This window comes from Macaca thibetana, chromosome 5, assembly GCF_024542745.1.
Source record: "Macaca thibetana thibetana isolate TM-01 chromosome 5, ASM2454274v1, whole genome shotgun sequence".
Lineage (NCBI taxonomy): Eukaryota > Metazoa > Chordata > Mammalia > Primates > Cercopithecidae > Macaca > Macaca thibetana.
This window is the reverse complement of record NC_065582.1, coordinates 148,640,523-148,664,904: the sequence shown is the minus strand read 5'-3', so window position 1 is coordinate 148,664,904 and position 24,382 is coordinate 148,640,523. Positions and strand designations below refer to the sequence as shown.

The following is a 24,382-nucleotide window of genomic DNA, read 5'->3' as shown; positions in this document are numbered from 1 at the left end:
ACGTTAGAGCCAAGGACTTACTTTGAGAGTACCAAATTATGTGATTCAAAATCTTTTCACCTTGATCTGTGAACATGGACCACATGAATGCAAACACCATAGAAGGAAGTCAACTCATTCACTGAAAGATTTTGACCACATAACACTTTCCATCCATACCGTGAGGTTCTTCCTACATTCCCTTTATTAACTTTAAAGACAGCGGTCACCAGGCAGTGGAATTTTCGAGTTTTCTATAATTTATGTAACACACAACTCTATTGGGGCTGGTGGCTTTGGTTGATTAGATTGTCTTCGATACGGGAGAGCCACAGCTGGTGCTTATGGGATTATATTATCTGAGCCTCTGAAAACGGTTTTGTTTTCTTTTTCTCAGTTTAGACAGGACATACCCAACTTGGTGGATCTTAGCAGGATTCTGAGCCTCTGTAGGTTATTGTTTCTTTAGGCTTAGGCCATGGGACTGCTCAGATCTGGGCTGGCTCTTGGACCTCTGTGAGCCTGTAACTCTTGGTGGCACTGCTAGGAACTGGCATGAGCTTTCTGCCAGAATCATGTCATTCTGTGAAGTTGGATCCACTTTAGTTGGAAAAAGTTTTTATTTAATCTTAAGACGCACACTCGTCTTCTTGTTTTAACTTGCCAGGGATCTGGATATTCCATATGTTATACACCAAAATAAATTATGGTTGTCCTGCCTATTGAGTAATTTCAGGGGTCCAGAGGGAATTTGCTGAGTGAACATGTACAGTGGACTCCTACGGAATCATAAAATGCCCCTAATTCAGTCTTAGTGAAGAGACTGGCTTCTTATTTCTAATTCCTCCGGGCTTGAGTTTTGCAAAGAGTGTGTATTTGTAGGAGAATTTATGAAATGTTTGCACAAGACAGATGTTTAGATCTTCTTAGCCAAGGAATACAAGGGAACAATAAAAAGGAAGTGGCAGAAGAAGACCCAGTGTTAGCGTCCTGGGCCTACACCCAGCCAGTGCCTGGCATCAGCGGGCACTCGGGAAGCACTTGTTGGATGAATTAGTAGCTAAGCTCAGTGGATCACAAGCCAAATAGAATGTTGGAAGTTCTAGTAAGTCTTCTCTCACACCCACCCTGTGAGTAGTAGGCATAACTTTATCGCTATGGCAGATCCCTAATTCTCAGCCCCGTTGGCCGTCTTCCTGCAGATCCAGATGTACCAGCTCTCAAGGTTGCTTCATGATTACCACAGAGACCTCTACAATCACCTGGAGGAGCACGAGATCGGCCCCAGCCTCTATGCCGCCCCCTGGTTCCTCACCATGTTTGCCTCACAGTTCCCGCTGGGATTCGTAGCCAGAGTCTTTGGTGAGCATTAGTAAATCTGTTTGCCAGAACCAGCCTTCTCTTATTAGAGGGGAAACTTTTCCTGTCTCTCCGTGGTGATTCTTATTTTTATACCTGTAGCTCTTACCAGAACAGGGTATTGTTTAGTCTAAGATTAGTCAGGGGTGGGTTTTGTGACTTTGGAGTCCTCCTTAACTTCTGATAATCACGGGGCTTCCCTAGATGCCTTCATCTTGTGGGATGTGGATCTGAGCCCCTCACCATGAGGCTCTCCCTAGAGCAAACATTTGGAGGACTTGGCTGAGGAGCCGCAGGTGTATGTTTCTCATGAATTGCCTTCCTCAGCTGCTCTGGGTTGCGAGTGTTGATTGATGCTGACCGTGGGCCTCTGGGCTCTTTCTAGATTCCCTTGGCATCGCCTCCTCCCCTTTCTCTTCTTGCCCTGTCCTTGGCTCTGCATTTTCTCCCAAGTCACTCTCTTAGAGATCAGTGTCAGGACCTTGAGTAACACCTCCTTGTGGATGGCTCGCCCTCCCGCCTCAGCCTTGACACCTCACGAAGGCCTCCTGCCCCCGTGCCCACGTGTCACAGCCACTGCCACTCCCGTGCCCCGCTATTAACCTTAGGTGGTTCATGTGTAAAACCTGCCTTTATATTCTTGATTTACCTTTTGAGAACATTGTCAAAGTTAGGTGGGTGTTCATACACAAAGCCTTCAACCTGCCTTCATATGCAGGGATAGGGCTGTCCACGTGGACATCAGGAACCGAGTGGAATGTTGTGAGCACTGTCAGTTCGGGCACAGTTTGTTTTCCCTCCTTCAGAATAAAAGTGATATTTTTTGACAATTCAGATTTTTTTTTTATTGTAAAGGAGGAGGTTACTAAAAAAAGATAGTTATTATATGTCAAGTGTTTTTAAGCATCACTTGACAGCTTAAAAACATGTGATCTTTAAAAAATTTGTTTTTAGGATTAGAGAGCATCTTAAGGGAAGTGTTCAAAGACATTGATACTACTTCAGGCATGCTTTGGGTAAACATCTTAAATATCCAAATTCTAGAAATCCTAAAATTTGCTTTTTAATATAAGTAGGCATTTACCCTTCTCTCTTTTCCTTTCCCCCAAAATACTAGATTTTTATTATTCACTTCTATCTACAAGAACCTTTAAAGAGTTTCCCATTTTGCTTTACTGTAAGAATTCATGTTCTTTCTTTTCTGTCCCTGAAAAAATAAAATCACTAACTTAAAATAGATACAAAAAGCTATCTCCTGGTTAAGCATATCTTTAGTGAGATTTCATGAAGGTTTATACCATAGTTTAAAAAAAAAAGATAACTAAAAGCCTCAAAATTGTGTGCTTAGTACAGACACTAAAATCTCAAGCTCTAGGCTTTAAGCTTTCTTGCCAATAACTTCTATGTTTTTGACTTTTCTAACCCTGGAAATTAAAAAGAAAATTATTAATCCACCTTCCTTACATTTTCTCCACATTTTAGCTATGATTTTCATATGGGGTCATGAAGAGGAGTGAGAATGGAAATGGGGAGGAGGGAGCGCTGTTTGTTAATGGTTTGTAAACAGCTCAGGCATTAAATTACTTGGTTAGTGAAGAAAATTCTACCAAGGCAGCCGGGCTGACCACAGACTAGAGGGGCTGAGGGGTCATCCCTGAGTCATCCCTGCCCTGGGGCCCCAGGCACTGGAGCTGCTGCTTGCAGAAAGTTCTGGGGCTCTGGAAGAGAAATTTTTCCTTCGGCTCATAAATGGGTAAAAAGACATTAACAAACAAGCAAACTCCACTTTGGAAATGATAGCCCTTCTGTTGCAGAGTAATTCGAAGCTCTCTGAAGCTCACTCTAATGATTTCATAAATCAAAGCTGCAGCCTGTAAAGGTAAGATATTTTTCTGTAGACTTAGTAGGCAGTGGTGAGACTCGGCATTTCATAAACATTATACATAGAGATGCCAGTGTCTACATCATTCCCAGATCCCACAGACTCCTGCTGTGCTAAGTGGGTCGTTGTCCACCTGGCCAAGGGCTCCTGGGATTAGAGGCAGGAAGTGGGATCTCCAGGCTGCACTGGGTTGTGATGTCACTTTGCAAGAACTGCTTTCCCCCCACCCCCAACAGTCCATCCCATCTTTCAGTACTTAAAAACAGAAAAGATAGGTTTTTACAAACCGTTTCAATTTTTAGCACTGATGACTTAGAGAACAGTGATGGAGATGGCTTAGTTTTATATTTCAAAGCCTGCCATTCAGACACTATAGTCTTTTTTGGCCTAGGGCCCATTTCATTATAAGCCTTTAAGTCTGGATAAACTCTAAAAACACATAGACCTTTGTTGACTGTTCACTAATATATATATAAGTAAAATATTTCAGTTTGCACCAGCATAGCTCGTATATTAGTTAATAGGTTATCTGGCATTCAGTATGTATCTGCTCCTCGGAGGGGCAGCTGCCAGTGATGTGTGTGCCTTAATCTTCACACGGTACTCACACCTTGCTGAATGGCAGTTCTTCTGCCTGGTGTCACATAATGTCAGTAGCCCCTTTCTGTCTTTTCCTAGTTTGAGTGCAGCAGGGCCCTGGGAGAGACGCTTGCTCTATTCACTTTCTCATCACGTCTACGTTTGGGGGAAAAAAGAAAATCTAAAAAACAGGACCTGGCTTGCTCCTGAAGGAGCAGGAGGCTGCAGTGTTCAGCCCCTGATTTTTTTTTTTTTTTTTTTTTTTTTTTTGGGAGACGGAGTCTCACTCTGTTCCCCAGGCTGGAGTGCAGTGGCACGATCTCAGCTCACTTCAAGCTCCGCCTCCCGGGTTCAGGCCCTTCTCCTGCCTCAGCCTCCTGAGTAACTGGGACTACAGGCGCCCGCCACCTCGCCTGGCTAATTTTCAGCCCCTGATTCTATAGGACGTGCTGCCACATAGATGAGGGAGGAGGTGGAATATAAAAATTAAGCGTTTGGCAAAAAACACAGAAGCCACCTGCAATATAGTGAAGGCTTCAGAGAGGCTTTAGGATGAAAATAGACTGAAAACAAGATTGTTTCTGTGGCCAGGAAAATCTCCGGCTATTCAGGTAACATGATGCCGCGTGATGATGAGTGTGTGTTCAGTCTGTCTATGCTGTTGTTCTGCACAGCACTGTCATCTGCCTTCAGCGTCCCCTTTACCCATTACTCATAGAATGTACGGGAGCCACAGCTGGAGGGCTGCAGCCTTCCAGGAGAAAGTTGAGAAGGCTCAGCCTTGACAAAGACAAAGGTGGCTGGAAAAGAGATGCAGTGTAAGCTCACACAGGAAGATTGCACTTTGAGATCATGAAGTTTAGTTTCAAATAGAGTTCCAATACACAGTAACGCAATAAGAGAGTTGCTGAAATGTCCTCAAAGAAAAGTAGTTCCTTCGTGTTGTTCTCAGTGAATACAGTGCAAAGTAGTAGAGTCAGCTGAATTTAAGATTCCTCTTTATTTCCTGCCTGATAAAACCTCTTGCCTGTTTCTAGGTGGCTTGAAAAAGGAGAGGAGAGAAGGAAGAGGCACGAGAAGAGTCCCACTGAAAGGTTGTGGGCTACAGTGTTGTGAGCTAGGCTAGTGCCGCACTGTGCTGGGGGGCGGGGGGCTCCAGCGGTTCACTTTCTCCTAGGGAGGTTTTCAGATGCAGGACATTTGCTCACTCTTCAATAAGGAGAGTTATTGTTTTTTGTTTGTTTGTTTGTTTTGTTTTTTAATTCTAGAATGTAAATGTATAAGGATACTAGACGACAGGCAAAATAAAAATAATTGGTTTGGGGCAGTGGGTTTATAGGTAACATTTTTCTTTACTATTGTTTTAAAATTAGATGTAATTTTAAAAATTTCCAAAGCCAAAAAACAGTACAAATTCTTTAAAGGATGTAGATGTTGCCCCCAAGTGTCATCAGACAAATTTAGGAGGCCCTTCCTCCCAAGTAAAGCTTCCTGCGGTCCTTCCTTCAACTCTTCAAGCACGTTCCTGCTTTGTGCACCCAAATGATCTCCCGATTTAAGACCTCCCCTGTCTCACAGAAGCTTCTGGGGCTGAGCTTTCTCAGGCCTTGGAGGGATGGACGCTTTGAATGGGAGGAGTAGTGGTGAGTGGAGCACCTCTGGCAGCAGGCATTTGGGAGTCTCTGGAGTCTCTGGCAGGAATCAGTCAGCGTAGTCTCCAAAGGTGGCCTTTCTCTGACACTAACTAGCCCTTGCAGGGATCCTACCCGTAACCTGCATCTCATTAACATCATCTCCTTACCAGTGCACTGACCTAGTGAGGAAAGGAACAAAAAGCATTCAGTGACTCCTGCGGTGCTCCGGGGGAAGTTAGAATTGCTTGGCTGGGGCAGAGGCCCCTGGTGATCTGGAGCTGCCCGCCCCCATTTGCCCACCTGCCCTGCACAACCAGTGGCCCTGCCTTGCCAGCCAGACTGTTTTTCAGGCTCCTGCACACCTCCCTGTATTGACACCCTCTTTTCCTTTTATTCAGAGTATTAATCCCCGAGTTCTGACCTAGGAAATTTTCATTAGTTCTTCAAGCAGTCACCTTTCCGTGGGCCTTTTCTTTCCTCTTTGTTCTCGTAACACCCTGGGCATAACTCTACCGAACCAGAACTCCTTGGTGTCTCTGCAGCGTGTGCTTTGTCCTTTGCTCATGGCTTGATCCCCAGAGCCTAACACAGTGCCTGGCGTGTATTAGATGCTCAATGGATGCTCATCAAGTTAAAGTAGAAGGTACTCAGCAGAGTTCTCTTCAGGTGTTGTGAATAGCATTAGGAAAGAACAGTTATTTTTTAATTACATTAAATAGAAACAGATTTAATAAAATAAATCATATGCCCAGGGCTATGTCTTAATTTTTTTAACATATCAATAAAGAGACTTTAAAACACATACACCACCCCCTCACCTCCAAATTTCCTTTCCTTTCCTTTCCAGGAAAGTCTCCGTTTGGAATCATAGGAAGCACTTACTAAGTTGATTTATTGTGAAAAACCAAGATCCTAATAAATCTCAGAAGATCTGCTGTTAACCTAAAGAGACCACTGATTTGGATTGTGTATTTGGTTGTGCTTACAAAAGTTTCCCAGTAATCGTTCATTTTAATTGGCGTAGATGTGGTACTGTACCTAATTTAAGGCACTTGTCCCTCTGAGAGTAAAGAGATCAAGCTATAGAAAATCACCGGTGTGGCAGGGAAAGCCTTTCCCCAGGATCCCTGCAAAAAAGGTCTTGATTTTTGTTCTGAAAGATGCCCTCAATTTTTGTTCAGCTATAAATGTTCATATATTGAAAGGAGGTCTAGGAAGTCTTACTGTCTAAACCACTGAAACTTCAGATTTACTTTAGAGTTTTGTTTCTGGAAATGTCATTTCTGTTTAAAAATACATTTTTGTTATAGTATTTTAGATCTTTTTATTTTCTGTAGTGGGAGATTATATGGGTAGACTATATTTTATAAACCAGATGTTTCAGAGGAATATTCTTCAATTGGCCTGCCTTGGTATATGTTACACTTACCCTGAAAAGCTCAGATTTCAAAGACACAGTTCTCTAGTATGTCTTCCCAGCCTCAACAACCAGACTTAAGAAGGAAGTGAAGAGGCCGGGCGCGGTGGCTCAAGCCTGTAATCCCAGCACTTTGGGAGGCCGAGACGGGCGGATCACGAGGTCAGGAGATCGAGACCATCCTGGCTAACACCGTGAAACCCCGTCTCTACTAAAAATACAAAAAACTAGCCGGGCGAGGTGGCGGGCGCCTGTAGTCCCAGCTACTCCGGAGGCTGAGGCAGGAGAATGGCGTAAACCCGGGAGGCGGAGCTTGCAGTGAGCTGAGATCCGGCCACTGCACTCCAGCCCGGGCTACAGAGCAAGACTCCGTCTCAAAAAAAAAAAAAAAAAAAAAAAAAAGAAGGAAGTGAAGGATTCATCTTTCCCACTTTCCTGTGGCCACCTTGAGCCATCAGTAGTTGTGATGTTTGTGGAAAGAGTGTGGGCCCTGAGCTGGGTGGGAGAAGCAGGCTGATCTCAGCACTGGCATGGCTTAGGGCTGCACCCATCTCAGCTCACGTGGTTGATTAAGGGTTTTGTGATGGTCACAGAGGATCTTGGGGGCTATCCCAGCCAGCGGGCCTGTAGATCTGTCCTCTCTCCCTGTGCTTTGTTCAGAAACTACAGGGATTCGGTTTCCCATTTGCACAGCAGCACCCAGTCTTTGCTTTTCTGTTTCTTCATGGCTTTTCCATGTTATCATATTAACCATCTTGAGAGGCATCCTGCAAGGTTCTTCCTCTCACCTGCTTTTGCTGTCCTTGATTTGATGAAATTTACAGCTTCTTTCTCTCTTCCATTATCTTTCAGCCAAAAGAAAGAGAGAAAAGAAATACTGACACTTACCTCTAATTATATTTCTTTTTTTTTGAGACGGAGTCTGGCTCTGTCGCCCAGGCTGGAGTGCAGTGGCCGGATCTCGGCTCACTGCAAGCTCCGCCCCCCGGGTTTACGCCATTCTCCTGCCTCAGCCTCCCGAGTAGCTGGGACTACAGGCGCCCGCCGCCTCGCCCGGCTAGTTTTTTTTTGTATTTTTTTAGTAGAGACGGGGTTTCACCATGTTCGCCAGGATAGTCTCGATCTTCTGACCTCGTGATCCGCCCGTCTCGGCCTCCCAAAGTGCTGGGATTACAGGCTTGAGCCACCGCGCCCGGCCTCTAATTATATTTCTACTCTGAGTTTTAAAATGTTTTGTTCTTATATTATTATTCTAGTTATTAGGTAACTTGCCTCAGTTTAGTCACCCAATAATTAGTTATCGTGGCTCTGCTTTAACCCCAGGACATTTGACTCTTTTTTTCCCCAGCGGCTTCAACTCTATGAGGAAGGGGAGATGGGGCTGGGCTTGCTGCTCAGCCGGTTGCCTTGGCCAGTGCTGCCCTCCCTCTTACTCTGCAGTCTGTATAAAAATTGCATCCATTTGCCAGCCAGTCTAAGAACGAAATATGGCCAGAACTAGAAAGTAACCTTGACAGAGTTCTTTGAACTCCCTCAGAGGGAAAAATGTTCTTTATTCCGTTATCATGTTAAACATCAGTAAACTTGTATTTAACAATGTACTTTTGCAGTTGTACAGCTGTTTTACAGTTTTTAAAGATCTTCGAATTCTATTCCTTATTTCAAAACAGAGGAAACAGGGACACTTTTTTACTTACTCTATCTTAATTTCTGATGCTTTATCTATAAAAATCTTTTAGCTTGACCCGTAAAAACATGTTTTAGTATCTCCTTTAAAACCCAGGAGCATTCCTGGAAAAATAGAATAATAAAACCTTTTTCCCTTTCCCAGTTTAACTTTTGAAGCATGTTTGAATTTTATTTTCAGAGTAAAACATAATTTTAAATGTTTATGTACTTTTATTTGCAGTACTGTCTTGACAACACTATCTGAGATACCAGGCTCTTAAAAATGAAATAAAGTTTGCAATGTGGGGCTATGTCTCCCATCCTCCTGCTCTGTAATGTGTGGAAAAGGCAATGGAATGGTATTGTGTGAGAAACTGGTCTGGTTTAACTTTCTGCATTTCTGTGTTTTCTCAGATATGATTTTTCTTCAGGGAACAGAGGTCATATTTAAAGTGGCTTTAAGTCTGTTGGGAAGCCATAAGCCCTTGATTCTGCAGCATGAAAACCTAGAAACCATAGTTGACTTTATAAAAAACACGCTACCCAACCTGGGCTTGGTACAGATGGAAAAGACCATCAATCAGGTAGGAGTCAGTCCAAACCTTGCAAATGCTTCAGCCATCCTAGATATGTAGAAACTTAAATCTCTCTTAAGCAGGAACTGTTTCCTACCACTTTGTGTTCTGAACAGCATTCTGCATCCTGGCACAGAGGAGGCATATCACAAACGTGTGGAATGATCGTGAGTGTGTGTGTTATGAGCATCATGGTGAAACGCCACATGGAAACATGGTAGCAAAGTTCAGTTGTAGAAACCAGCACAGGTTATTAGTAATTTCGTACATTTAAGAGACTTCAACTTTAGTAGCTTGGTCTTCTGAAATATGTATACCTATGCAGTGATGCACTGTAGGGTTTTGTACATTGAGTGCTTTGATTTTTGCGTGTGTGTTGAATGGTATTAATTGGAATTTTCTCAGAATAATTCTTTGATAACAAAGTTATGATAGGGAACATATATTCTGTGAATTTGTTTCATGATGTGTGTGTGTGGTTTTTTTTAACTGAATTCAGTTCAATATCTGTGGCTTCAGTACCTCCGGTTTCAGTATACAGTAGAACCATTACCCTCTGAATAGAGGCTGAGAGGCGAGTTTTACTGGGAATTACAAGTAAACTAGATGGTGAATGCCCTGGGTTGGGCATGGGAGCAGATTTTGATCCTGTACAGTCTAAGGAAGAACCTTCCAGTAATGGTTGCTGACAATGGAGGACTATACTGCTTAGCAGAGAAAGGGGCATCATTGGAAGTGTCCAGAGGCTGGGTAGCTACAAAAGCACTGGAAGAGATTTCATCATTGAGTCACTGCAGAGTCAGCAGTCAGGCCTCTCATAAACCTGGAACCCGCTCCACATAGTCATGTGTCAGTAATAGCGATACGTTTTGAGAACTGCATCATTAGTTAATTTCATCATTGTGCAAACATCATAAATTGTACTTAAACCCAAGTGGTATAGCCTACTACACACCTACGCATGTTGTTCCTAGGCCCTACAAACCTGTACAACACATGACCATACTGAATACTGTTGGTAGTTGTAATACAAGGCAGAGTATTTGTGTATCTAAACATAACTAAACATAGAAAAGGTACGATAAAAATACGGTATTCTAATCTTATGGGACCACCATCATATATGATATGTGCAGTTCGCCATTGACCAAATTGTTGTGATGCAACACACAACTGTATAACGAAAGCATAGAGCAATCAGGTAAAAACAAATGGTGAAATAAAGCTATTTTTGAAAAACCCTTACTCTGGAGATTTCTGATAGTCCAGAAGGAATCCATGATTCCAGTGAATTGCATCCACATGCAGTGTTTGTGATTTTCATTTGCTGCCGCACCTTAGGTGTTAAGCACAGAAAAGGATGCAACTTTGGCCTGCAAAAGAAGAGGTTTCATATCAATTGTTAACTTTGGATTTCTGCTTGCACATTGCATATGCCCTTATGAAAGAGCAGTGCTTTTCTGTTCTGCACTCATCTTTAATTGAGAGCCTCTCCATCTCTTTTCTTTCCCTGGCACATTCTTCTTGATGTGGATAGCTTTGGCTTGTTGGGGCGTTGCTTTTTGCCAGGTTGGGTGGGCATCTAAGTGGACGCACGATCCTATTCAGTCCAGGCTGCACTCCTGAGAGGATATAAAGTGGTTCACTGACTGACCCACACTCACTCTACTGCAAAGTGGAAAGGCAGGGGTTCAAACTCAAGTCTTTCTCACCTCAAAGTGCTGTAGCAGCTCTCCTACACTGCCAAGAGCCTCTGGAGGTCATTTAATTTAGAGTTTTTTCCTAATTCTAATACTGACTTTTCTACCCTTTTGATTCTTTGGTTTCTGACATTTTCATTCATTCTTTCTTTCCTTCATTCCCTTCTTACAGCTTTTGTTGCATGTACTTACATTTTATAGCTTCTAGGGCAGAGACCCCCGAGAGCCTTGGTTACCTAGACTGAGGGCTGTATCCAGTGCTGACATTGTTTACCTCCTGAGTATTCAGCCTCAGAAAAAAATCCCATTCTCTCCTATTTTCTGTAAAAAACAAAAAATAAAACATATTGAGGGTTCTTAGGATACATCAGGTGCTCCTTCGGTGCTGGAAGAGTGGAAATGGACACGGCATGGGAAGAAAACAGCTGTGCGGGTACCTGTTTCAGGCCACTATTTGGCTATTTGGAAGTTGCCATTCATTGTTCCACTGCCTTTTTTTTTTTTTGAGACGGAGTCTTGCTCTGCTGCCCAGGCTGGAATGCGGTAGTGCGATCTCAGCTCACTGCAGTCTCCACCCCCTGGGTTCAAGCATTCTCGTGCCTCAGCTTCCTGAGTAGCTGGGACTATAGGCATGCGGCACCACACTCAGCTAATTTTTGTATTTTTAGTAGAGATGGAGTTTCGCCATGTTGGCCAGGCTGGTCTTGAACTCCTGGCCTCAAGTGATCCGCCCGCCTCAGCCTCCCAAAGTGCTGGGATTACAGGCATGAGCCACTGTGCCTGGTCTCCACTGACTTAATAACTCTGGGACATAGGTATTATAATTCCTATTCTTATAGATGAAGCTGAGCAGAGAGTAACATGCCCGGCCCCTTGTAGAAAGGCAGGGCCTGTGGGAGCCAGGGCTGTGAGGTTGGAGCTGAGGTGTTTGAGTCCAGCCGGACTTAAAAGGTGACCTAAGATAGGCTGGCAGACATTTTCCAAAGAAGGCCAGGTAGTATATATTTTAGGCTTCACAGGCCATACCGTCACAACTGCTCACCTCTGTGACAGCTACTCACCTCAGCCTTCGCAGCACAAAAAATCCATGACCGCATGTAAGGGGATGATGGGTCATGTTGCAATAAACTTTATTTTAAAAACTGTGCAGCATGATAGGCTTGGTCCACAGGTGGTGGTTTGCTGAGCCCTGAACTAAAAGAGAAGGTACAGGAATGACAGCAGAGAGCTGTTCTCAGAACCTGATGTGTTGAACATTTTGGGGGTGAGCACAAAAATTTGCATTTGGGGTCCAGGTTTTTATTCTATCAATGGTCCTTATAGAAAGTAGTTCTACCCCCAGGCAACTCTCTGCCCTCTTTCCCTCTGGTGTTTCTATCTGAACTTGACATCTGAATGTTCTCTGTCAGGCTTTCTGCTTTCCCACTGACCCCTTCCCTCCAGAGGGTGCTGTAGTCCTAAGTTCTACACAGAAAGCACACATGGGGTCCCACGTGATTCCTCTGCAGCCTTAGAGATCTCCCAGGCCCGAATCTTGGAGGTTTTCAGAGTAGGTATAATGGATGCTTCCATTGCAGATGGTGGAGCATACTGCCCTGTGTACCGATGAGGTGGGGCAGGGAGTGAGGGCATCTAGGTGGTCCTCTATGATAGCCGTGGTTCCATTTCATTAAATGCCCTCCCTGTATAGAGAGTCTCAGCCTGAGCAACTGGGACACAGCTGGATCCTGGATGGAAGAGAAGGTGGCCAAGGACAGGACTCTGGAGCTCTGGCTCAATGTGGACAGGCTGAAAGCAGCCAGGGAGGGCAATCCAAAGGTGACAGAGCTCAGGACAGAAGACCAAGGGTGTCTGAAGCCTTTGTGGCAGTGTAGTTACCAAAAACTGTCCATTGAATAAACCATCTACATCTTCTGACCCGAGAAGAAGGGAAACTCTGGGAATAATTAGTAACAAAGGAAAGGAGGTCAGTGTTACGTTCTTGTCACAGTGGGTGCTGTGTGGTTGTGAAGCCTCAGCTCAACTTAAGGAAGAAAAAGAGGAAGGGTGGCTTTGGGAGGCAGGGTAAATAGCCTATTTTCAGCATCCTTTAGGCTCCACTCAGAGCATGGCCTCAGCCCAGCATTGTCATCATATCATGTCAGAGCTTGTTAGAAATGCAGCATCTGGGGCCACACCGCAGACCTGCTGAATCAGAATCTGCATTTCGAGATCCCCAGGGGATTCACATACACAGAAACAGCTGAGAAACCCTGCTGTGGGCAGCTCTGTTAGAAACACGATGAACAAACGAGTCCCTGTTCCAGTTGAGCTTGTAGGTTAGAAACCAGGGTTCCTATGTTCAGAAGACACACCTCAAATCGGAGGCAAAGGTGCCTCTTCTGCCTGTGGGGGAGCCGTCCCTTCTCGGGCAGTTTGCACCATGGAAAAGGAGTAGTTTTGTACAAGGACAACTGGTACCATACCAGGAGGGTGGGGCATGGCGGGGAGAAGTGGTTTACCACTGGCGTTGTTGAAAATTGCTCACATGTGGTGGTAATAACAAGCAGACGGACTTTTAGTGGGTTTTATTGTTTTTGTAATTCACTACAGACAGTGCGCCCCCTTGTTGCTGATACTGGGCCGACTGTTTCCACCCTCCAGCCCTTAGTATGGCAATGGGACCAGCAGATTGGAGGGCAGGGGGTTAGGAGGGCAGAAGCTCTGTGGCGAGTTCTACAAACCATCAGGGTTCATGACTTTATTAATCAGTGTCTGTGGACTGTGAAGAGAAATGCTGAGTCTACAATAGCAGATGAGCCAAGAACATAAACAGACAATTCACCGAAGAGGAGCCATCTAGTAAACAAATATGTGGGAAAATATTTGCCTTCATGTGTAATTTAAACTTATGTAATGCTTTACCCTACTAGATCAACAGAGAGACATTTCTTAATGCCCATACCCGGCACCAAGGGTATACTGTATGCAGAACATTAGCCTGTTGCTGATGGCAAAGCACATTGATTAGTGGCTCTTGGGAGGCAATTTGGCGATACATACCCCAAGCCAGTAAAATATTCATACCCTTTGACTCAGTCATCCCATTTCTTGTAATGTATCCTCAGGAAATAATCCAAAATATGAGGGAAGCCATATGTATAAGGATATTATCCTAGATTTGTCATTTATAATAATAGAAACTTGGAACTAGATGTCTAACACTCGATAACTGGATTAATATGATTATGGTATGTTGAGCTGGTAGAATATCATGAAGTGAGTTATATATAGCGACATGAAAAAGCTCTCATTTGATACAATGTTAAGTAAAGGAAAAGTGAGATAGGAAATTTTATGTTGGTTATGTTTAGAACTAGAAAAAACATGCTTTTAGGAAAGATGAAATGCAGCTAGATATAAAAGTTGTATTTGGTAATTTTTCTTTTATTTTTCAAGCTTCCAATAATGTAGCTCTATTAGTAACTTAAAATAGTTTTATCTTTTCGGCAAAACATCGAAAGTATGGGAATAGGTCATTCCTACCTTGGTAAGCAGAAGAGAAATTTTCTTCAGTACCAAAATTCTGGAACTTGCTCGAAAACCTTGAAGAACCTAAGAGCCAGGATGACGGGAAGGCTCTAGATCTCCAGTAATTACGACTCCAGTGGAATTGCTCTGAGATGGGCCAGGCAGAAAGAAGATGAGATCTAGTCCCCCTTGCAGAGGGGCCGGGTACCTTGCAGCTTTGTGTAGTGACCGGTGCTCAGGGAATGGCTTAGGCAAGACCCCGGGGGAGGTTGACACTGCACTTGTCCAGCCTCAGGAGTGACTCAGACCAGAAATGAAAATACCTTAAAGTGTATGTGTCTTGTTTTCCCATCAACACCTAGTTTTTAATATTCGTCTTTTTTATTCATCTGAGACAACATACTGAAGGATCGGGTTTTTAATGTTAGGCCTTCCTGCTCTTTCTCTGGCTGAGAACTGCTCCTGGCAGTGGATCACCTGTGCTCTCTAAGTGTGCAAGGACAGGCGCCCCTCCCATCTTCTTTTATTTCCCCAAGTAACTAGCCCAAGGGCTGAAACCCTTGTTCAGTGACCCGGGTTCTCCTTTGACCAGCAACCTCATATTGCCATGGTTTGGGGTAAATTCAGGGGCATAACTGCAGAATGAAGGGCCTAAGAGTCTTGGCAGTCAGGAGATCATCAGGCAATTAAGCAGAGATGATTGCGACCCAGGGTAGAGATTAATGGAGGCCTGGAAGAGTTTATGGCTTTGGGCACTGCTGAGAGGCATTGACTTAACACAGAACATCAATCTGTAGGAAAAGTCAGAGGTTTTGTTCTAGGCTTTCCAGGTTAGGAGATCACTTAAAAATAAATCTTTATGGAAGAAAAAAAGTAATAGTGTACAGGACATTTATTCAGCACCGTATTTATAATTATACATGAGTGCCAAACAATCTCAGTTTTGATGTTTGTGGTTTTTACTGTTCAGACGATTCAGAAGTTCCATGACATGGCATCCATTGATGGTGGCTTTGCTGAGGTTGAAATGTGAGGGTTAGGGCCGGGCGCGGTGGCTCAAGCCTGTAATCCCAGCATTTTGGGAGGCCGAGACGGGCGGATCACAAGGTCAGGAGATCAAGACCAGCCTGGCTAATACGGTGAAACCCCGTCTCTACTAAAAAATACAAAAAACTAGCCGGGTGAGGTGGCGGGTGCCTGTAGTCCCAGCTACTCGGAGGCTGAGGCAGGAGAATGGCGTAGACCCGGGAGGCGGAGCTTGCAGTGAGCTGAGATGCGGCCACTGCACTCCAGCCTGGGCGACAGAGCGAGACTCCGTCTCAAAAAAAAAAAAAAAAAAAAAGAAATGTGAGGGTTTTGTGGCAAATGCGTGGAAGCAGATCCCGTAGCTAAGAGCACGCCCGCTCAACCTGCCAGGCGTGTGCTGGGAACTTCCATGAGTTGCCTTGTTTAATTCTCATAGCCATCTTGGGAGGTAGGCACTGTCTGCCCCAGGTGGGAGGCCAGGAACTGTGACTGAGAGAGGTTAAGTACTGAGCTCAAGTCATTCATAGAGTCGCCAGTGGAGTCCCAATTTTAAGGCCGACGCAAAGCCTCAGAGCCAGTTACCTCGGCTGTCCAATGGAGATAATAATCCCTGCTGACCTCATAGTCACTCAGAAGGACAAAAGAGAATCAGTTCAATCCAGTAGAAATTCTCTGTCTCCCTCTTACTCCCCTCGCACACATGCACACACATGCCACAGATACAATGGATTTTAGTTTTTAGGCATCAAATGACTCCTGTGCCTTATTAGTATTATCCACTGAATTAAATAAAAAACAGCAAGCTGAAAAATTCATCCCAAGGAAGAGAAAATAAGACTGTTGGGAATGGAGAGAAAGGAAACATAGTTTTTGAACATTGATTCCAGGGAAGATATGCTAGTTTGAATGCCAATAGGATGCCATGAGAAGTAGTTTTACACTGATTTTTAACAATACTGGAGTTGCTTAAGGAAATGCAATAGAGAGGCAGTTTCTGCCCTTTAAAAGTCTGACTTCACTCTCTGAATGTGTGTTCTGATCTAGCAAGTTTTTTTTTTTTTTTCTTTTAAGATGGTCCCAGCTTGACTGTATTCTCAGATCAGTCAGATAAACGTTGGGGCTTCACTGCTGTGCTGAGAGGCCCCGGCCCCTGGGGTTCTCTCATGGAAACAACTGGAAAGAAAGGAAATGCCTTGGGCAGCGGCAGCAGCAGCTGTCTTCTGACTTTGCTTTCCGCCCTGCCTTCCTCACCAAGAGAAAGTACAGACACGGACAGCTTGAGTCACTTGGGCACTCAGGGGTTGTTTTTCACACGTGCGGTGTTTTCGTCACCATTGCTATTGTGGGAAAGAAGACAACTCAGGCATCGTTTCGTATTCACTCATCTGTGTGGGTGACATTTGGGTTTTGGCTCATTTCTGCATATTTGTGTGCAAAGGAGAGTTTTTTAGTAAACAGACCCATTACTTAGCTGTTCTTGTAACTCTGAAAACCCAACTGAACTATAATTAAACTTTGACTTGGTGACTGTGCAAACAGGGCTGTGATTCTTTTGTTTCTTTTCTCCTTTTAACCCATAGTTGATTTATCTAACCTAACAGAATTTTCAGAGAAAAGAAATGAAATAAGAACTAAAAATAAATTTTTTTAAGTCTTTAAAAATGAGAGGTTTTTTTTTTTGACTTTTGGAAGATGAGTATCAAAAACCTGTACTTAATGTTACCTTGGAATTATTTCTAGATGTTTCTTATATCCTTTTGTCCCAAGTAAAAGTATTACTTTCTCAGTGCATAGTTGTTCTTATTTATCACTTCTAGTACCAAGTATAGAGCTAAGCGTAGAGGAGACGCTTCACAGATGCGCATTGTCATGATTGCGGACACCTGCCTGTATGTGTGGGGTTTTTCTCAATTTTAGTACCTGATGACTTTTCTTTCTATAACAGGTATTTGAGATGGACATTGCTAAACAGTTACAAGCTTATGAAGTTGAGTACCATGTCCTTCAAGAAGAACTTATCGATTCCTCTCCTCTCAGTGACAACCAAAGAATGGATAAACTAGAGAAAACCAACAGCAGCTTACGCAAACAGAACCTTGACCTCCTTGAACAGTTGCAGGTAGAGCATATTTATAAAGCAGCTTCCTGAATCACAAATATATGGTAGTTCATTAACTCACCAAAGGCAACAGCAGGCTGGGCTTTCCCATGACCAGAGGACCTTTCCCACCCTGATCTGTTTATAGTTGGGATCAAAGGTATCCTGGGAGAATGGGTCCTTTTTATTATGGAGCAGACAGATTGTCCTTTGCTGAGGTCAGACGGTCCCTGAGCTTTCTGAGAGGCTGTTTCTGCACTTAACTCTTTTTGGAGACAGGCCCAGAGATGAACTTGGATTCAGGATGCTGTGACCTGTTAGCTGAATGCCAGCCATTGTCATTACTCAAAGAGAATCTAAGAGCTTTAACTTCTATGAGCAAAATCAGCTAGGTCCACAGAGGGACAGTAAAGGAGGACAGTAACACAGAAATAAACATAACAAACCGGAGCAGATGATAATTCTTTGTGAGTCCTTGGTGCATATACAAAGATTTGATTAATGAAGGTCTCAGTTCTCCCCTCTAGAAACTTCCATTTCGACACGGATACACTCAGGTGAGGACATACAGAAGAAAGTCCAGTTGAGACTGTGCATGCAGGAGGGTGTGCAGAGCAAGCCCTGAGGTGTAGCACGGAGACGGGAGCTGACCAGGTCCAGCATCACCCCCACCCCCACATCACCCAGGCACACTGCTGAAAAGAATGCCTAACTGCGGAATGCAGCTCTTTTGTCAATCAGATGGCATGAAGCAACCATATGTTCTACTTTTTTTAATGTCACAAGTGTGTAGCAGTGCTGTCCCTGTTCAGGAATTGTTTTGAGGGTGTTTTTAAAAGTTGTTTTTGAGTGGCTGTGGATAAAAATACATATTTTTGCCCAAATTTTTTATGGTGTTCCTGGGCTGTCCTGAGAATAAGTCCCATTCTGATCTAAGCCTCTGATTTTTCTTCATAGAAAGATGAGCTTTGCAGACACGAGCTTGGCAGCAGGGTGAGAAAGGCCAGCCTAGTGAGTCAAGCTGTCTGAAATGCATTCCTCCCAGCAGGCATTCCATCCCAGCATACCCGATCAGATATGTGAAAGAGAGGAACAAGACTGAATGCTATTCCTGCCCAGCCCTAATAACTACTCACATTCTGAAATTTAACTTCTTCTTTTCCCCTAAGATAGAGATGTCCTAACTGAAAATATGCCTGTATACAATTTAACTGGAAGTCTCAGCTGTGACTCAAGGGGAGTCTCCAGAGGATGAAGAGCCGCTCTGGCCTGTAGGGGTACACAGTATAGGTGGTCATTTTAAATGGCTTCTAAGCCAATGACAGGTCCCTGAAATATAACATGGTGGAAACTCTTCTAATAATTATGGCTCACATTTGCATTGAAGTGTTTAGCTTGTTAAGATAGGCAGTTCTTACATACAAGGTTTGTTGTATTGGGTAAATGACCATGTAGTTTTTTGGTGACAGAGCATAGAAAATAATTCCATGCTGCTCTTGTGCTATTGTTTTTGTGAAGACAGGGAGCTGTGAAAAACTTCTTAGCTACCTACATTCCTCACTAAAGGCATCAGACCAGTAATTGGTGATTACAGATGTTCGCCCTGGAATGGTCGTTCTCTTGACCAAGTAGTTCTGCACTTCTGAAAGGATCATTCAAAACTGTGGTCTATGCCAACCCACCAGTAGTTCCTGAGTCCCTGCAGTGCTGAGTGCTGGGGACCACCAAGTTGAGTAAGACACTGCAGCTCTCAAAGAGTTGGATCTAGGATTGTATTGTATTGATTTGTGGTGTTTGGATATAGTTTTTCCATGATCCTCTATGAAAATATGCCTCTCATATGTGAGAATCATGCCTCCTCCTTGTACACTTTTCAGACACAGACAAGGAAAGGTGTTCAATACAGTACTGAATTTTCATATAGCTTTTCTGGGGAGACGAAATACCAAAATCAACCCATTTCCTACCTTTATTCTGTTCATAAAATTGTTAGAAGTATCAAAATCCCATTTCGTTCCCTGTTAAACACATGTGAACGTTGTCTAGACTCGAGAGCAAATTCTGCCACCTGTTTTGTTCAGCAGTATATCAGACGATTGCATAGACGTGCCAGATGGAACCAAACAATAATGCACATGGATTTGTCATAATCCCTACAAGTCATTGACGCCCACACTGAGCCAGGTGCTGTGGGAGACAGGACCATGTGTGAAAGAGAAGACGTGCTTGCTTCTATAAAAGCATCAGTGTTATTGAGGAGACCTGGCATTAATGCAGAATAGCAAATGACCATGCAAATTAATTCACTACTAACTAAGCTGCAGGTTGCACCTCGGAATGCAGAGGGGCTTCAAAGTGATGAGGGTAGGCCCTGAGCCAGGCCCTGACGATGGGTGGATTTTGAGGATCAGAGAGTACTGCTTAAAGAGATACCTGAAGCGGGGCCACCCCCTGCCCAGTAGGCTGACAAACTAAGGCTCTTGGTCCCTTTTTTATATTTTGAGTGTTCTAGTGGCCCAGCCAGAGCTAGACTTTTAGTCATGAATTGTCTGGCACAAGTGTCACATTCAAAAAAAGTATTTTCTTTGAAAAATGGAAAAAGAAAAAAAAAAAAAAAATATATATATATATATATATATATACACACACACCATTTTTCCCACCTAAAATGGAGCATGGCAAATCTGGACTGGATTAGTAAGATACAACAAGTCACAGAGCACTCCAGGATGCAGCTGTGAGCTGGGAACGGGCCAGAAAGGCCTCAGGGACATCAACATAAGTGTTGGAGTTTCTGCAGTTTTCTTAGGGAACCCCTTAATGTCACTAGAGCTAACACACTTGTCACCTGGGAAGCAAGCCTGCCCGAGCAAATGAGACGAGGGACAGTTGCTAGAAAGATACACCTGGAAATTCTATTTAACTAGCATTAATTATGTGCTAGGTGCTGAGGATGTAAACTGAGTCAGAGCCTCGTTCCTCCTCTGTAGGGTGGAAGAGAGGATACTGCTTATCTCTGAGACTCGTAGTGAGCAGTCAGTGAGACCAGGCACATAAACCTCTTAGCAGAACACTTGGCCTTTCCAAGGACTCCATGTGTGTTCCGGGGTAAATGCCTGTGTTTCTTGACACAGTGATGTCTTGTTCCTCTAGACATCACTAGCTTTACACAGTAGCTTTAGATGGCATGGACCTGAATAAATTGTTTTCTTGTTGGTTCCTTTTTGAGTATCACTGTGTTTGAAAAGAATTTCAGATTCGAGGATTGTTACTACTTGGGCCTTCACGAGGAAACCGTTTTGAGTTTTTGTCAGTCTGAAATCGATTTGTGGGTTTAAATATATGTGCTCATCAAAACAGGCCAGGCTCTGCTGCAGTAACAAAGTTACGTATCTCGGAGGCTTGGCACGGGGAAGTCTTTGTGTCGCTGAAGCTTTCTTTGGCCCCATCCGAGCTGTCTTTCCGGTGGTGGTGCCTGGGGGTTTGGGTTCCCTCTGTGTCATGATCCACCATCTCTCAGCATCGGCTTCCACAGCAGCTATAGCAGGAGAAGAAAATGCCGGGGGCTCTCGGGGTGCTTTTAAGGGCCTGGTTCACCTACCCGCAAAGAGTGCAAATTGCCTTCCTGTGTGGCCAGAACTGATGATAAACTGTAGACTCATCCCTGCCGAAACACGGCTCCAGAGTGCTCCCAAGGCTGGACTGCGAGTGCATGCTGGATCCCTCCTGTGTTATCACTGGCAATTGTATTCTCATTTTTTTTATTCTCCAGGTGGCAAATGGTAGGATCCAAAGCCTTGAGGCCACCATTGAGAAGCTCCTGAGCAGCGAGAGCAAGCTGAAGCAGGCCATGCTTACCTTAGAGCTGGAGCGGTCTGCGCTGCTGCAGACGGTGGAGGAGCTGCGGCGTGGGAGCGCATCACCCAGCGACCTCCGAGAGCCTGAGTGCATGCAGCCCGAGCCCACGGGCGACTGACAGCTCTGCAGGAGAGATTGCAACACCATCCCACACTGTCCAGGCCTTAACTGAGAGGTTCGGAAGACGCTGGAGGGAGAGAAGGAAGCGGAAAGTGTGCTTCTCAGGGAGGAAACCGGCTTGTCAGCCAGTAGATTCTTACGAACTCCCACTTGCAATTCAGGGGACATGTCCCAGTGTTTTTGTTGTTGTTTTTAGATACTAAATCGTCCCTTCTCCAGTCCTGATTACTGTACACAGTAGCTTTAGATGGCGTGGACGTGAATAAATGCAACTTATATTTTCTTGTTGGTTCCTTTTTGAGTATCACTGTGTTTGTAAAGAGCATTCACAATACTGTGGAATTTCAAAAGCTGGAAGAGCTCGAGGTCATTCCTCGGGCAGACGCGTGGGTCCATCATTCTTCCAAGAGGGTTTGTGTGACAACTACACCCTCTGTCACTGGCAAGGTGCAGTTGGCTCTCGCCCATTCTTGTTATGGAAACCTAAGATGATCACTGGGAAGAATGGAAAGTGATTTGTTTAATTTGGATATCCTGATCACTGTCAAGTGAAATTGATCTCTCTGGTATTTAAGACGGTTTGTCTCTAAAAAAATACAGAATGTTTTCATACATTTTTGCTTATCCCATAAGTACAGTTGATCAAAGTCAGAGTAGGTAAATGCTTATGGGACAGTTGACACCTTTTAGACCCTACCAGGTATTGCTAGTATGTGAGCTGCAGTTGTGGGGTCTGAGATATTTCTTGGTGGTAGTTTCATACCCATGCTATAGAGTCATGTATTTATTTTTGCCTGTTGTGTGATGTAATGCAATCATGTTCCTTTGAGTCTCCATCCCTTGGAAATCTGATTTCTTGCAGAAGGAGCAGGCACATCAAGATATTCAGGGCTGCCCCAAGAGTCTGGGATTTTCAAAAAAAAAAAGATCAGGCTGAAGCTGCAATCAGATTTATGACAGCTGACAGTTTTTCAGAGGTCGCACACAGTGACTCTCCTCTCTCAGGATGACGAGGATCTGTGCCTTCAACAAGCAAAATGCTGCTCACGGTTGTCCTGCTTGCAGCCAGTCACTGTGTAAAGCCTCTCTGATGTGCATTTAAGAGTGGTTTGCTTTCTTACAAAGATGGGGTTCTGTGCAGTCACAGGCCACTTCCTTGACAACACCATCATTTCTGATCTTTATTACTGTAACCACTTCTTCTATTCCATAGGAGTTTCTTTTGATTCTCTCAGTTGTTGTGGGGGTGTCTCTTAATCCTGGGGTAAAAGGAGAGTTTGCCATACTTAGACTCATTATGAGTCTCCCCTGCCATTTCACGAGGAGACCACAGTGCTGCCCCCAGTGCCTAAACAGGTGGCTGGCGTTCGAGACTTCCTCTTGTTCCTGGGTCAGAGGAGAGCGGTTTCCATCATAAACCAAGATGATGAGTTCAGCCTTTATCCCTAGTGGTTCCACTAGATGTAACTTAAAGGAGTGAACATTCGAGGACTTTGTTCTACATCAGATTTTACTATTTGAATGTTTACTGTTGGATTTTGGACATCTTATTACTGTTACTCAAAAACATTGACTCTGCATCAAGTAAGAAACACGAAAGCAATAAAACAAGAAATAATTCATGCCCACATTTTTATGGTGGTTTTTTTTTTTTTTTTTTAACTTTGGATTTTTGCTTTTCAGCCTGGGAGTAAAGGAGTGCCTTATGAACACCTGTGGCCTATGTGTGGTCATTACCCAACCATCAGTGAGATTATTTGAGATATTGGTGTCTGCTTCCAGTATTGTTATCTGAGTGTTAATTATGTAAGTTGTAACATCTCTACCCAGGGTGTGAGTTTAGCACTGATGAGACCAGCTCCATCGGTGGTATGTGGCAATGAGTGCTGTTACGAGATTGTGTTGGGCAGAAAGGACTGTTGACATGAGCCTGTGGATGTAGATTGGACAGTCTCAGCTTGTGACTTACTAGGCAAGGTGCAGAGAGGCAACTGTGTGAGGATTCTCAGAGCCAAATTTGTAAACCACGTTTTGTGTTGTATTTCCCCCAAAACTCATTTGTACACTTGCTGGTGTCAATCTTTTGATGCCATTTATGCCTCTTAAGACATTATGAGGCCTCAAGAAGTGTACTATTACCTGGAACAGGATGAGACTCTCTTCAGCTTGCACACTCGGTTCCCTCTCAGGGGTGGCCTATAGATAGAACAACGACGTCCATTTGGAGGTTTGTGTGTCTGGTTTGGTAAACGGGAGAAGAGTTGCTCCAAGTGCCATGGGATACCAAATTTTGTTACAGAATTAGATCAATCTCAACTGTGTGAAGTGCTGGAGAAGTGAAGATTCAGAAGGCGTGTGAATCAGGCTGAGTCACCAGGTCGTCTTTTGGAAGCAAAGCACAAGGCCACTGCAGAAGTGGGCCTGGGCAGGTGACCTGGCGGGGGCTCTGTGACCACCTCCATGGGTCTGCAGCCAGGTATTTAGTGGTGTGCCGGGGCCACCCTAGTCAACACTCAGGAAGAAGAGCTGGAGGTGAAGCAGAAGGGAATGAGGACAAGCTGGAACTGGCCAGGCACCTTCATGTCTGTCTCGTTGCTACACCATATTGAACAATGGTTATCTCAGAGAAAAATGGTACTTGTTTCACTTTGGCCCTCCAGATCTCATGCCAGCATGTCTTAGAGCCAATTGTAATTCAGGGGAATTAGGGAAGGGGACTCTGGAAAACACAGTTCTGGATTAACCACGTTAACATAGTATAAGCCACCATGGTTAATTTTGGAACCTGCCTACTTTGAATGACAGCATGCATGTTTGAGTCTTTTTATAGAGGCCCTTCGTCTAAGTATGTACAATTAGTGATCCATAAAGTTCGGACTCAGATTGACATTGGCATTGAGAGTCACTGATGGTGCACCATTAGAGATGACAAACTTCAGAGACCACTTCTGGCTTCTGGGACTGCCTCCCAGCTTTC

The 24,382-nt window shown here is 44.1% G+C and overlaps 1 protein-coding gene across 8 annotated transcripts in view; it reads left to right on the top strand.

Moving 5' to 3' along the window:
- Nucleotides 1-23,035, top strand: part of TBC1D1 (TBC1 domain family member 1) — a 248,669-nt gene extending 225,634 nt beyond the window's left edge. For 5 of the 8 annotated variants that reach the window (XM_050790904.1, XM_050790905.1, XM_050790907.1 and 2 more), the window contains 5 exons: nucleotides 1,182-1,341; nucleotides 4,837-4,893; nucleotides 8,933-9,102; nucleotides 17,275-17,448; nucleotides 21,200-23,035. In XM_050790904.1, coding sequence (XP_050646861.1) covers nucleotides 1,182-1,341; nucleotides 4,837-4,893; nucleotides 8,933-9,102; nucleotides 17,275-17,448; nucleotides 21,200-21,403 — 765 coding nt within the window. In that variant the 3' untranslated portion in view covers nucleotides 21,404-23,035. Of the gene's footprint in view, nucleotides 1-633; nucleotides 1,085-1,181; nucleotides 1,342-4,836; nucleotides 4,894-8,932; nucleotides 9,103-17,274; nucleotides 17,449-21,199 lie in introns of those variants that run through there. The other 3 variants (XM_050790906.1, XM_050790910.1, XM_050790912.1) reach the window with 2 other exon arrangements.
- The last annotated feature ends 1,347 nt before the right edge of the window (nucleotides 23,036-24,382 follow it).